This window comes from Lepus europaeus, chromosome 3, assembly GCF_033115175.1.
Source record: "Lepus europaeus isolate LE1 chromosome 3, mLepTim1.pri, whole genome shotgun sequence".
NCBI classification, from domain to species: domain Eukaryota; kingdom Metazoa; phylum Chordata; class Mammalia; order Lagomorpha; family Leporidae; genus Lepus; species Lepus europaeus.
In genome coordinates this window covers 47,353,018-47,365,445 of record NC_084829.1, presented here as the reverse complement: position 1 = coordinate 47,365,445, position 12,428 = coordinate 47,353,018, and the positions used below count along the sequence as shown (strand labels likewise).

General features: G+C 40.0%; 1 protein-coding gene across 1 annotated transcript in view; it reads right to left on the bottom strand.

The window, feature by feature from the left end:
• Positions 1–11,792, bottom strand: part of CD2AP (CD2 associated protein) — a 144,491-nt gene extending 132,699 nt beyond the window's left edge. The window contains exon 1 of the mRNA XM_062186244.1: positions 11,688–11,792. Within this exon, the coding sequence (XP_062042228.1) occupies positions 11,688–11,691 (4 nt within the window). The 5' untranslated portion in view covers positions 11,692–11,792. The remainder of the gene's footprint in view (positions 1–11,687) is intronic.
• Positions 11,793–12,428: the final 636 nt, after the last annotated feature.

The window sequence follows — 12,428 nt, the reverse complement described above, 5'->3', positions numbered from 1 at the left end:
GGTCTAAGAGTCAAAGGAATCACATAAGCAAGACTAGTGTCTGCTAATACTAACTGAATTTAAAAGGAAAGAATGATCCAACATGGGAAGCGGGATACAAGGCAGACTCATAGAATGTCAGATGTCCTAAATAGCACTCTGGCCTCAGAATCAGCCCTTAAGGCATTCAGACCTGGCTGAAGAGCCCATGAGAGTATTTTAGGCATGGAAAGCCAAGACACTCTGGCACACACACACACACAAGAAAACACCTAAATGAAAGATCTCTGTGAGTGAGACCCCAGTAGAAAGAATGGGCCATCAAAGAAGGAGTTACCTTTCTCTGAAGGGAGGAGAGAACTTCCACTTTGACTATGACCTTGTCTAAATAGGATCGATGTCCGCTAACTCAAAAGGCTTCCATAGCCTTGGCAACTCATGACAAGAGCCTAGGGAAATTACTGACACCATAAACAAGAGTGTCAATGTTGTTAAGTCAGCAACAGGAGTCACTGTGCACTTACTCCTCATGTAGGATCTCTGTTTTTCAATGTGAAGTAATACTATAACTAGTACTGAAACAGTATTTTACACTTTATGTTCTGTGTGGGTGCAAACTGATGAAATCTTAATATATACTAAACTGATCTTCTGTACATAAAGATAATTGAAAATGAATCTTGATGTGAATGGAATGGGAGAGGGAGTGGGAGAGGGGAGGGGTGCGAGTGGGAGGGAAGTTATGGGGCGGGAAGCCAATGTCATCCATAAACTGTACTATGGAAATTTATATTTACTAAATAAAAGTTAAAAAAAATACATAGGAGGGGAAAACCAACAACTTTCTCCACAAATGCCTAAAGATAAATACAGTAACTCAAGAAACAAGAATAAGGCCAACAACATGAATCACTCAAAGGAACACAATAACACTTCAGTATAAGAATGTGGAGACAAAGCAATTGATGAAATGCCTGAAAAGAAATTAAAAAGATGGATCATAGTATTACTCAAAAGCAAATTGATGAGTTAAAGAAACCCTTACATGGCATGGAGTGAAAATTTTCCCATGAAATTGAGATTTTGAAGAGAGATCAAACTTAAGTATTAGAAAGGAATAATTCAATATATCAAATAAAAAATACAGAAGAAAGCCTTAACAACAGACTTAATGAGACAGAATAAAGAATATCTGAGAGAAAAAGACAAATCTTTGAAAATATCTCTCACACAAAAAAAGAATAAGAAAAATTAAAAACAATGTTTGAGATTTATGGGGTACCCTCAAACAACTTAACAAGTATCTGAGGAGTTCCTGAAGGTGTAGAAAGAGAGAACTGATTAGAAGACTTATTCAGTGAAGTAAGTACAGAAAATTTCCCTAATTTGGAGAAAGAAAGGGATGTCTAAGTACACAACGCACACAGAATTCCTAATAGACATGAGCAGAAAAGATCTTCACGACATATACTTCAATCAAACTTTCAACAGTAAAACAAAAAAAGATTCTAAAATGTGTATGAAAGAAACACCAGATTACTTTCAGAGGATTTCCAATTAGACTCACAGCTGACTTCTCATCAGAAATCCTACAGGCTAGGAGAGAATGGAGAGATATAGTCCAAATCCTAAAAGAAGAAAATCATCAACCTAGAATAGTATACCCTCCAAAGCTCCCATTTAGGAATGAAGGCAAAATACTTTCCATAACAAACAGAAATTGAAAGAATTTGTCATCACTCATCCAGCCTTAACAATGATACTTAAGGATGTGATACACAGAAACACAGAAAAAGTCATTATTGTAAAAGAATGTGAAAGCAGAAAATCCCCCAGTAAAACTACAAAGGAAATCCAAAGCAAACAATAGAAATATTTATGGAAAAATGGAGGGCCAAGTCTTTGTTTATCAATAATAAACTTGAATGCAAATAGCCTAAATACTCCAATTAAAAGATGGCCTGGCTGAATGGATTAAAAAACAAGATCTACCTATTTGCTGCCTATAAGAAATACATCTCACCAACAAAGACACATGCAGACTGAAAGGATGGAAAGGATAGGAGATCTGTGTCTCTCTTTTCTCTCTACCTTTCAAGTAAGGTAAATAAGAATTTTTAAATGTTACACAAGAATTAACAAAAATATACTTCATGAAAAGATCAAATACTTTATGGCCTAAAAAAAGAGTAATGATAAAAACGCTTTAATGGTTCCACTTCCTATTTTCCAATAAACAAATATATACACATATAAATAAAATTTTGTTCTCAGGACTAAGTATTTTTTTAATATAAGCCCAAAGGCTTCATCATGTATTATTTATAGGACTAAGTATGTATTCTTCAATATAAATGGGAAGTGCAAAATTGATTGGCATTGTTTAATGTCCTAAACTAATGACATTTCATTATTTAAGTTCCCTAAAGTTAGATACTAGATAAATTAGCTGAAATACTAATAAAACGCACAGCATCAACCCTGAAGTCCTTTGAGCTTTATAAAAGTATCAAGTCTAAGGTCCTTTTTTTTTTTTTTCTTAAGATTTACTTATTTATTTGAAATTCAGAGTTACAGAGAGGCAGAGGCAGAGAGGTCCTCCACCCGTTAGTTCTCTCCCCAAATGGCCCCAATAGCCAGAGCTGCGCTGATCCGAAGCCAGGAGCTCAGAGCTTCTTCTGGGTCTCATGCGGATGCAGGGGCCCAAGGACTTGGGCCATCTTCCACTGCTTTCCCAGGTCATAGCAGAGTTGGATTGGAAGTGAAGCAGCCGGGACTCGAACCGCTGGCACTGCAGGTGGCAGCTTTAGCCACTATGTCACAGTGCTAGCCCCCTAAGTTCCTTTTAATAAAAGTAGAATTTCTCATCAACTTTCTCAAGTTTGTCAAATACAGAACAGGGTGGGTAGGGGGTGTATGTTGTGACTCAGAGGGTTAAACTGCTGCTTGGGATATAAAGTTCTTTTATCAGAGTGCCAGTTTGAGTTCCGGCTATTCTACTTCCAACCTAGCTTCCTACTAATGCAATCTGGGAGGAAACAGATGATGGTTCTGGACTCCTGGCTTCAGCTTGGCCAAGTCCTGGATGTTGCAGTCATTTGGGGAGTGAACCAGAAGATGGAAGATATCTCTGTCACTCTGTCTTTAAAGTAGATGAAAGTAAACAAAAGTAAACATTTAAATATGAAACTGATAAGTAGCATTTCCTAATGTTTTTTAACAAAGGAAAGTTGGTCATTCTTATGATAGTGAAAGTATCACACACAAACCAACTCTTCCTCTTTGTTTTAATTAGCAAAAGTTTGCAAAGCATGATACATTCTTACCAAATATCCAGAGAAAAAGAAATCTGATAAAGAAAATTTTACATAGTATTACATTCCTTCTTTTTTTTTTCTTTTTTTTAACTTTTATTTAATGAATATAAATTTCCAGTGTACAGCTTATGGATTACAATGGCTTCCCCCTCCCATAACTTCCCTCCCACCCGCAACCCTCCCCTCTCCCGCTCCTTCTCCCCTTCCATTTGCATCAAGATTCATTTTCAATTCCCTTTATATACAGAAGATCAATTTAGTATAAAGGTTTCAACAGTTTGCACCCACATAGAAACATACTGTTTGAGTACTAGTTATAGCATTAAATCAAAATGTACAGCACATTAAGGACAGAGATCCCACATAAGGAGCAAGTGCACAGTGGCTCCTGTTGTTGACCCAACAAATTGACACTCCAGTTTATGGCGCCAGTAACCACCCTAGGCTGTCGTCATGAGTTGCCAAGGCTATGGAAGCCTTCCAAGTTTGCCGACTCTGATCATATTTAGACAAGGTCATAAAAGACAGGGTGAGGATAGTAACCAATGATCCTAAGAGTGGCATTATTACATTCCTTCTAATGTTACTAAATTTGAAAAGTGACAGATATCTACAAAAGTTAACCAAAGTTTAAAAAATACCAATCTCAAAGACTGGTTAATTTTAACTTAATTGGTATTTTTTAATGAGGAAGTTAATAAAATTTTATCGTTTCCTATTTTGTTGCAGAACTGCTGCTTCACTGTATAAAACAACACCAGCAAATGCAGTATATTGTAAAATTAAGATAGTATTGTTCTTTCTCTGGCACTGTACAACTAACAAAAACTGTTATCCATTCCCAGGTACTTCCAATAGAAAGATCATTACATATTTTGACCCCAACCCAGGGATGGGTATAAGCAATTTACAATATTACATAAGGCTTATACAATGGTATGAAAACAAGTATCAAATATATGAGTGGCTGCCACTGGAAGGTACTTGCTGTGTATATGCTTGGGATACATCTAAAGATAAAAACTACATTCTGGAAATTATATTCTACCAGTATGAGTCAGAAATAAACAACAAAGAAATTACAAAGGAAACTGCAATCTGGATGACAGAAATGGGTAAAAGAAAAAGGCAGGATATGGAGGATGAATCAAGAATACCTGTTACCTGTAACTGAAATGACAATTCCCAGAGGAAGAGTAGATAATCAGCAAACCCACTTGACAAGATGCTTACTATCCCAGATTAAATACTCTCTACTAAAAAAGACTTGAGAGCTTCAATGAATCACACAGAACAGAGTTTATTCCTTAAAAAAGTTACATCTTATCCATCAATTTGAAAAGATAATTCCATTAGACAAAATTATGTTAGTCTTATTTAGACATATTTCAGCACAATTAAATTTCATATTATTCGTTAGATTGGCCCTATAAGGGTTATTCAATCAGACTTAGTGGACACATGGTAGGCTCCCAATGTCATTAAGAGTGTTAACAATGGTTTTTAAAATAAGATGTGGTCAGGGTTGGTGCTGTGGCGTAGCAGGTAATGCTGCTGCCTGCAGTGCTGGCATCCCACATGGGCGCTGGTTCGAGTCCCAGCTGCTCCAGTTAAAATCCAGCTCTCTGCTATAGCCTGGGAAATGAGAAAATGGCCCAAGTCCTTGGGCCCTTGCACCAGCATCTGAGACCCCGGAGAAGCAGCTCCTGGCTCCTGCTTTCGGATCGGACCAGCTCCGGCCATTGTAGTCATCTGGTGAGTGAACCAGCAGATGGATGACCTCTCTCTCTGCCTCTGCCTCTCTGCGTTTCAAATAAATAAATAAATCTTTTTTTAAAAAAATAAGATGTGGTCTCTAGCATCAATGAGTTAAAGGCAACTAAGGTCATTTACACATGAAATGAAGACCATAACAAGGGACTTTTTACTTATACTTTATGAGTTTTCATGTTTACTTGAGTTTTGTAGGATGCAAGAATTTAGAATAATTTTGTGGGAAAGGAGTTACTATGAGTTCTGAAAGATAGCCTTTTTATTTCCATATGATACTCACTCTGAAAATTTTGTTTTCATCATTTAAGATTATTTTTTGAAGTGCTTCCTAAAATGTGTTTGGTAAGATCTAATAATGGGTAAATAAAAATGGATTATTACATATTGTATGCACACATGTAAGCACACACACCAAAACAGCAAAGCAAAATGCTCATTAGAGTACAATCTGCTACAGCAGCACAAGAATTTTAATTAAACCCTAATATAAACTTGGATCTTGGGCCAGCGTTGTCGCATAGCAGGCTAAGTTGCCATCTGGGATGCAGGTATCTCATGAGCACAGGTTTCTGTTCTAGCTGCTCTACTTCCAATGCAGCTTCCTGCTAATGCACCTGGGAAAACAGTGAAAGATGGCCCAAATGGTTGGACCCCTGACATGCAATGTGGGAGACCCACATTCTCTCTGTCTCTTCCTCTCTGTTCTGTAACTCTTTCAAATAAATTGAATAAATCTTTTAAAAAATTCAATTAATTACTTTATTTATCAAAATATTTATTTGATAGGCAGAGTTACAGGAAGAGATCCATCTTCCATCTGCAACAACAGATGGGGCTGGGCCAGGCCAAAGCCAGGAGCCTAGAGCTTCCTTTAAGTCTTCCATGTGGGTGGTATGGGCCCAAGTACGCGGGCCACCTTCCACTGCTTTCCCAGGTGCATTAATGGAAGTGGGGCAGCCAGAACTCGAACCAGCACCTATATGGGATGCCAGAATCACAAGCAGAGGCTTAACCTGATGCACTAGAGGCCCCTAAAAATTAATTAATTTTTAAAAATGTTGATCTTAGAACAGATTTCTAAATAAACAACAAAAAACGTTTCTAATACACAGGATAAGAAAATCCATGCTGAATAGTACATTTGAAAGACCAACTTTCAATAGGTTTCCTAAAAACATCGTCTACTTTAACCAGCACTATATAATTTAATGTTACAAATGTATGAACTTCTATATTTAGAATACCAAACATTTTTGGCACTTAGTTATTACAATAATCATCATACATACTCTAGGAATGACATTGTATAGTTAGCAAAGTCATGCTTGACTTTACTTAAGGCCTCCTCAATACTGGAACACTGACAGGTCACTAGGAAGGTAAAACAGTTTTAAAATTTCAAATAAAAGTATCTCAAAGATATTTGCTTCACTTTAAAGACTCATTGCCAGGAATAGAGGAAGCTACATCTTGGCTACTGTCAAGTAATCACTACATCATCACTGGTCAAATTAAGGATAGATGAATAAATCCTATTTGCCTTCCAATGGAACAATTTACATTCCCATCTTCCTTATGCCTCTCCTATTACATTTCAATATTTATGGCATGGGAACCTATGTCCCTAAAGTACAACTACACTCCTTATCATGCTCATATTGCTAATCGATTCACATGTTAAGATTTTTTTGTTGTTATTTGTTTGAAATGTGGAGAAAGAGAGAGATCTTCCACTCACTGGTTCACTCCCTAAAGGCCTGAAACAGCCAAGGCTGGGCAAAGTAAAAGTCAGGAATCCTTACCTCAATCCAGGTTTCTCATATGGGTGGCAGGGACCCAGTATGTGAGCCAATACCTACTGCCTCCCAAGCAGGAAGCTGAAATCAAAAGCAGAGCCAGTACTCAAACCCAGGTGCCATATGGGAAGCAGGTAAGCCAAGCAGCATCTGAACTGCCATACCAAATGCCCATTCCATATGGTAAGCTTTACTTCTATTAAGTGACAGTGTTCTTATCACACCAATAAACCATGCAACACATTTATTTACGCATCAAAAACTGGAGGGATGGAGTGATAGGATCATCTGTGTCAGAACCCAGCAGTTATGAGAAGTTAAAAAAAAAAAAAAACTACCCAGATGATTGAAATAATACAGACAATCCCTAAAACTGCTCCAAATTACTTGGGGCACCAACACATTTACCATAAATCCCCCAATGCCTGGTAGGGCATCAATCACATTCTTCACATTAGGGCAAACACATCAGCTGTTTCTTTTGTTGATGATGTTACCTTGAGAAAAGATAACACCCTTCTTTTAATGTTAGTACTGTTTATTACTATCACCATCCTTAAAATTTTTTCTACTAGAAATCCCGAGTGATCAGAAGCTACCCAGTCACTCTGTTAAAATTACCTAGACATTGAATCATCATAAGAACCTGAACTGGCACTGATAAAATACTAAAATAGATACCAGAACTCAGGTTCTCAGATTAGTCATTTGTTTTTCAAATGCACTGAGAAGCAGAATCATGATGGAAAGTTTAACAGACACAAAAAAATGTGAAAGATTATACAATCCAAGCTACTGGAAAGGACTGATATAGTATAAATAGGTTCAAGGAAAGAAAGTATACGTAACATCCTCATGCTTGACACTAGATCAACATCTTAAGCAAGGTGTCAGTTTAGCTTAATAACTTTTCAGTGCAGAGAGCTAGTAAATATGCTTTTGGTAAATCAAACAAGGTTCAACCAGCTGAAACCTTCAAAAACAAAAACCAAACCAGTAGCTTGGATTGTATAATCTTTCACATTTGGAGCAAATTATAGGCATCCATATTGACTCTGGTGTGTTTCCCTGCTGCTCCTCTTCAAATACAGGTCTCTGCTTATGGCCTGGGAAAGCACTGGAAGATGGCCAAAGAGCTTGGGTCCCTACACCTATTTGGGAGACCCAGAAGTAGCTCCTGGTTCCTGGCTTTGGATCGGACCAGCTCCAGCCATTGTGGCCTTTTAGGGAGTGAACCAGCAGATGAAAGACCTCTTTATCTGTCTCTCCCTTGGTCTATAATTTTATTTCCCAATAAATAAAATCTTTTTGAAAACTGTGTATTCTTTCAGCAATAAAAATTCACATATAGTAACAATTTGGGTCATCTGATTTCTTATCTCACTCCAAAATGCAGATCTGTACTTTTGGAACAAGAAAATAAGTATTGTATTTCCCTAAAGCTCTCCCCAATTCCTTCACACAGAATGCCTGAAATTCCTTAAAAGTCATACTTCCATACTTAGCAAACACAGAAACTGAAAACATCAGTTTAACATAATATTCAAAGTCTGTAATAGTATTCCTCCCATTTAGAAGTCTTTCCTAAACCATTAAACTTATCAGCTAATAAGAGTTTCTCACAGGACATCCAATACTGAAAAAAAGATTCTTCCTACATAAGGTTATATTTCATAAAATTCAACTTCTGCAACAGTATAAAATTATCTCATCTTACTGGTCCTTTAAAAGCCAAAAACTGAGAATTAGAGGATGGGCATTTGGCACAGCAGCCAAGACACAGGTGGACATGCAGACATCCCAAGTCAGATTGCCTGGTTTGAGTATCCAATCTATCACCCTGCTAATATGCATCCTAGGAAGCAGCAGATGATGGCTCAAGTAGTTGGAAACCCAAATAATTTGGGGTTCCAGGCTTTAGCCTGGCCCAGTTCTAGTTGTTGTATGCATTTGGGTAGTGAACCAACAGACGTACAAACTCTTTTCATCTGTCTCTCCTTATCCCTTTCTTTCTGCCTTTCACATAAAAAAAAGAGTGTTTTTAAAAATTTAGGATTTTTTTTTCATGTTATTACAAGAATTAGTGAAATCATTTGAAAATGGAAATAACAACCAACACTGGCAATATTCTATTAGCTCATTCAATTCTCCCAACAATCTATTACATGACTGATATTTTTATTCCATTTATATATCAAGAAACTGAAGGGACCCAGAAGTTACCTAACTTGCTCAGACACAATGTTAGTGAGACATCAGGTACTGCCCAGTTTGTGTGTTTGTTTTAAGATTGATTTGAAAGGCAGAGGGAGGAAGAGAGAAATATCTTCCATCTGCTGGTTCAGGCCCCCAAATGCCTGCGTAAGGGGTAGGCCAGGCCAAAGCCCAGAGCCAGGAACTTCTCTGAGTCTCCCACATGAATGGCAGGAATCCAAGCACTTGATTTATCATTTGCTGCCTCCCTGGAACATTAGCAGGAAACTGAATGTGGAGTGCTGAGTAATGAGGACTCCCAAATCAGGCACTCCAACAAAGGATGCAGGGGTCCCAGCTTAAACTGCTGCACCACAACACCTGCTCCAGGGTCCATGCTCTTAACTCTCTAGCTGTACTGCCTAAACGTAGGCACCATATTAATAAGTATCCAACCAAGCCATCTCAAAACAAAGAAAATTTTTTTCATTTTGTAACAAATTAAAATATCATGTAAATATTTTAGGCTGCATCTTAAATTATAATAGTTGACAACAAAAGCAAATGAAATTTATATTGAAGACACCACATTTAAATAAACTTGAGACTTTTAATATTATATTACCAACAAATTAAAATACATAAATACTTCACAAATGCTTTTCAAAAATTCAGCACAAATGCCCCAAAATAACAGGCCTTGAAAACACATCCTAAGTAGTCAAGTTGAGAACAAACTAATGAACTTTAACAACACTATCTGGAAACTCACCTAACCAGACACAACAAATATGTCACTAAGCAAAGGCCTTCAGACAATCAAGACAGGTATCAGAAATGTTAAGCACTGGTATTCATTTACTTATCTCAAGAAAAGACTTCACTAAGTCAAGGACTGCTAATTCTTCCCCTCTGCAGAGTAACAATTCTGAATCTTATTTCCACACTTCTAGAAAAATGAGAACAAAGTGTGATGGACACTAACCATCAGCATGCAAATCAAATAGCAAAGTAGATAAAGAGGTAGAGAGTACTTATTTTAAATAATTGTAAAAGGCAAAGGAATATGTTATTTAGCATTTAGATCAACAGTCCTATATAAGATTCAACAGATTCTCAGGGCATCACAGTGGACACAAATTATAACCCTAAGTCATCAAAAGAGGCTTAATTATGTTTCCCATTCTATTTAAGACAGAAAGGAATTGTATTTTTAATCTTAGTATGATTTTCACCCAAAGAGGTTAAAATGGTTTTATAATTTCATGCTTAAAGGAATAAGCCCATAATTATCCTGTAAACTCAACTGATCAATTAAAAAGGAATTTATTTTAAAGTTCCAAATAGCAAACGTTTTATTTTACTGTTTGAGTTCAGGAACTAAAAGGTACGTGAAAGCAGGGAGGAGGAGGATAGGTCACAAAATTAGAAAGTCTAAGAAAACAGAACAGCCAGGCAAGTGTCTATAAACAGTATGCTCAAAGCATTCCCCACCAAACAAAGTGTGGCAGAGGATGCCACATCAGCAGTACTCCGCATTTGTCCTGCTACCAAATCATCTGTTAGTTCCATGAATTATTAATTCCAGTAAAGGTTTGTTGTTACGAAGCAGCAACATTTCTCAAGTGCAAAAAGAGATAGTGTCCTCCTGATTTACTCCACAAAACCAAACTTGGGTTTACTCTCACAGAACACGTTCTGTATTATGGTGGCACCGATTTGATTTTTTTTTAAAAGAAAGCTATTCTCTTTCATATTGATCTTAATTTTAAAGGACTGAGACAGTGTGTGCCAAGTCCACACCGAACTCTGTTATCAAAAAAATTGTTACCACTTAACAGAACTCCTTTTCAGCCAAGCGGCAACGCACTCTTTCTCCAACAAAACACTAAACGCATCGAAAACACACACACACACACAACAAAAACAAACATATAAGGCCTTGTGCTTTCCTCCAACAAGGAAGTCTAACTCCAAACAGGAAACTGCTCCTCAAAGGGTACAGTACTGAAATCCTATCAAACCCCAACCCAGTCCCACAGGAGACTGAATGTTTAGGTGCCAACACACTTGCCTAGGTAGAACCGGAGTGAAACACTCCAACTCTATCCTTGAGGCATCTCCAAACCTTAGCAAGGGGGTTTTGAAAAGTCTCTTCTGACCAGAAAAAAAAAAAAACTATAGATTTATATCTATAATATATAGATACCTTAAAAGCCCAATCGATACAAAGCCTCAAAGAAAAAAAGTAGAAAGTGCGAGTCCAAGTTTTTCGATCACCCTCCCCCATTCGAAGAGCAGGGAGGAGGGAAGGAAGGGGTTGAGGCTGGGAGAGTGAGGAGAGGGGGTCGGCGCCCCTCTCCTCCCTTCCCGCACCTTTCCGGTCACCCGCGGAGGCGGCGGAGAGTGGAGCGCCAGGGGAAGTGCCCGGAGCCCTCCGACCAATTTCGCCGCGAGAACAAGGTGGAAGGTAGGGCGAGCAGGGGCGAAGGGGTTGGAGAGACTCGCCTCGGGTCGACCGCCGTCGTCTCCCCAGCAAACTCGAGGAGGAGAACTGCCTCTTGAGGTGGGAAAAGTCTAAATGGACGACGGACGGCGGGAAGCGCCCCCCCCCCCCCCAGCCTCTTACCCATGCTGGGGGCTCCCACGGGGAGAAGCCCAGCGCCCGCCGCTCCTCCTCCTCCTCCTCCTCCTGTGGCTCGCACGGCCGCTCCTGCGGCAGGAGGCGGGCCCCGCGCTCCGCTCTTCCCCCGCTGAGCTCAGGCGGGACGAGGAGGCGTCTCCATCCGCCCGCAGCACCCTCGGGCCAGTCCCCTCAGCGCGGCCCGTGAGGCGAGAAGCCGCCGCGATTCCTCACGTCTGGCTTCCGCCGAAGCCACAGCGGCCGGAGGGTCAGCCCCTGCCCGCCCAGACGGCGGCTTTCCCACCACTTGTCTTCCCCGCAGCGGAGGTGGGACCCGTCGGTTGGCCCCCGCCTCCGGCTCCGGCCCCGAGTGCCCGTCTTGCCTCGGTACCCGCCCCTCAGCTATAGCCCTAGAACAGAACCCCAGACTGAGGTGGAAATCGGGACTGAGGCCGGGGAGGAGGCAAATCTCGCGAGAACGCCTTGGTACTCCCTGCCTGCCCCGCCCCCGCCGCTTTCGCGCTCTCCCCCTTCGGGTCCCGACGGATGCCAGGTGCGGTGACGTCACGGCCGGGGGGTCGCGCGCCGCCCGCATGCAGGTGCGGCGAGTTCAAGATAAGGAAGCCATCTGGAGAAGCCGCGGTCGTGGGCCTCGGCGGGTGTCTGTGGTTCTGTTTGCCGCCTCGGATGTACGGGAAAGGGTTTTTGCCCATAGGCAGAGTGAGCTTGGGGTGCCCCACTTTCCGC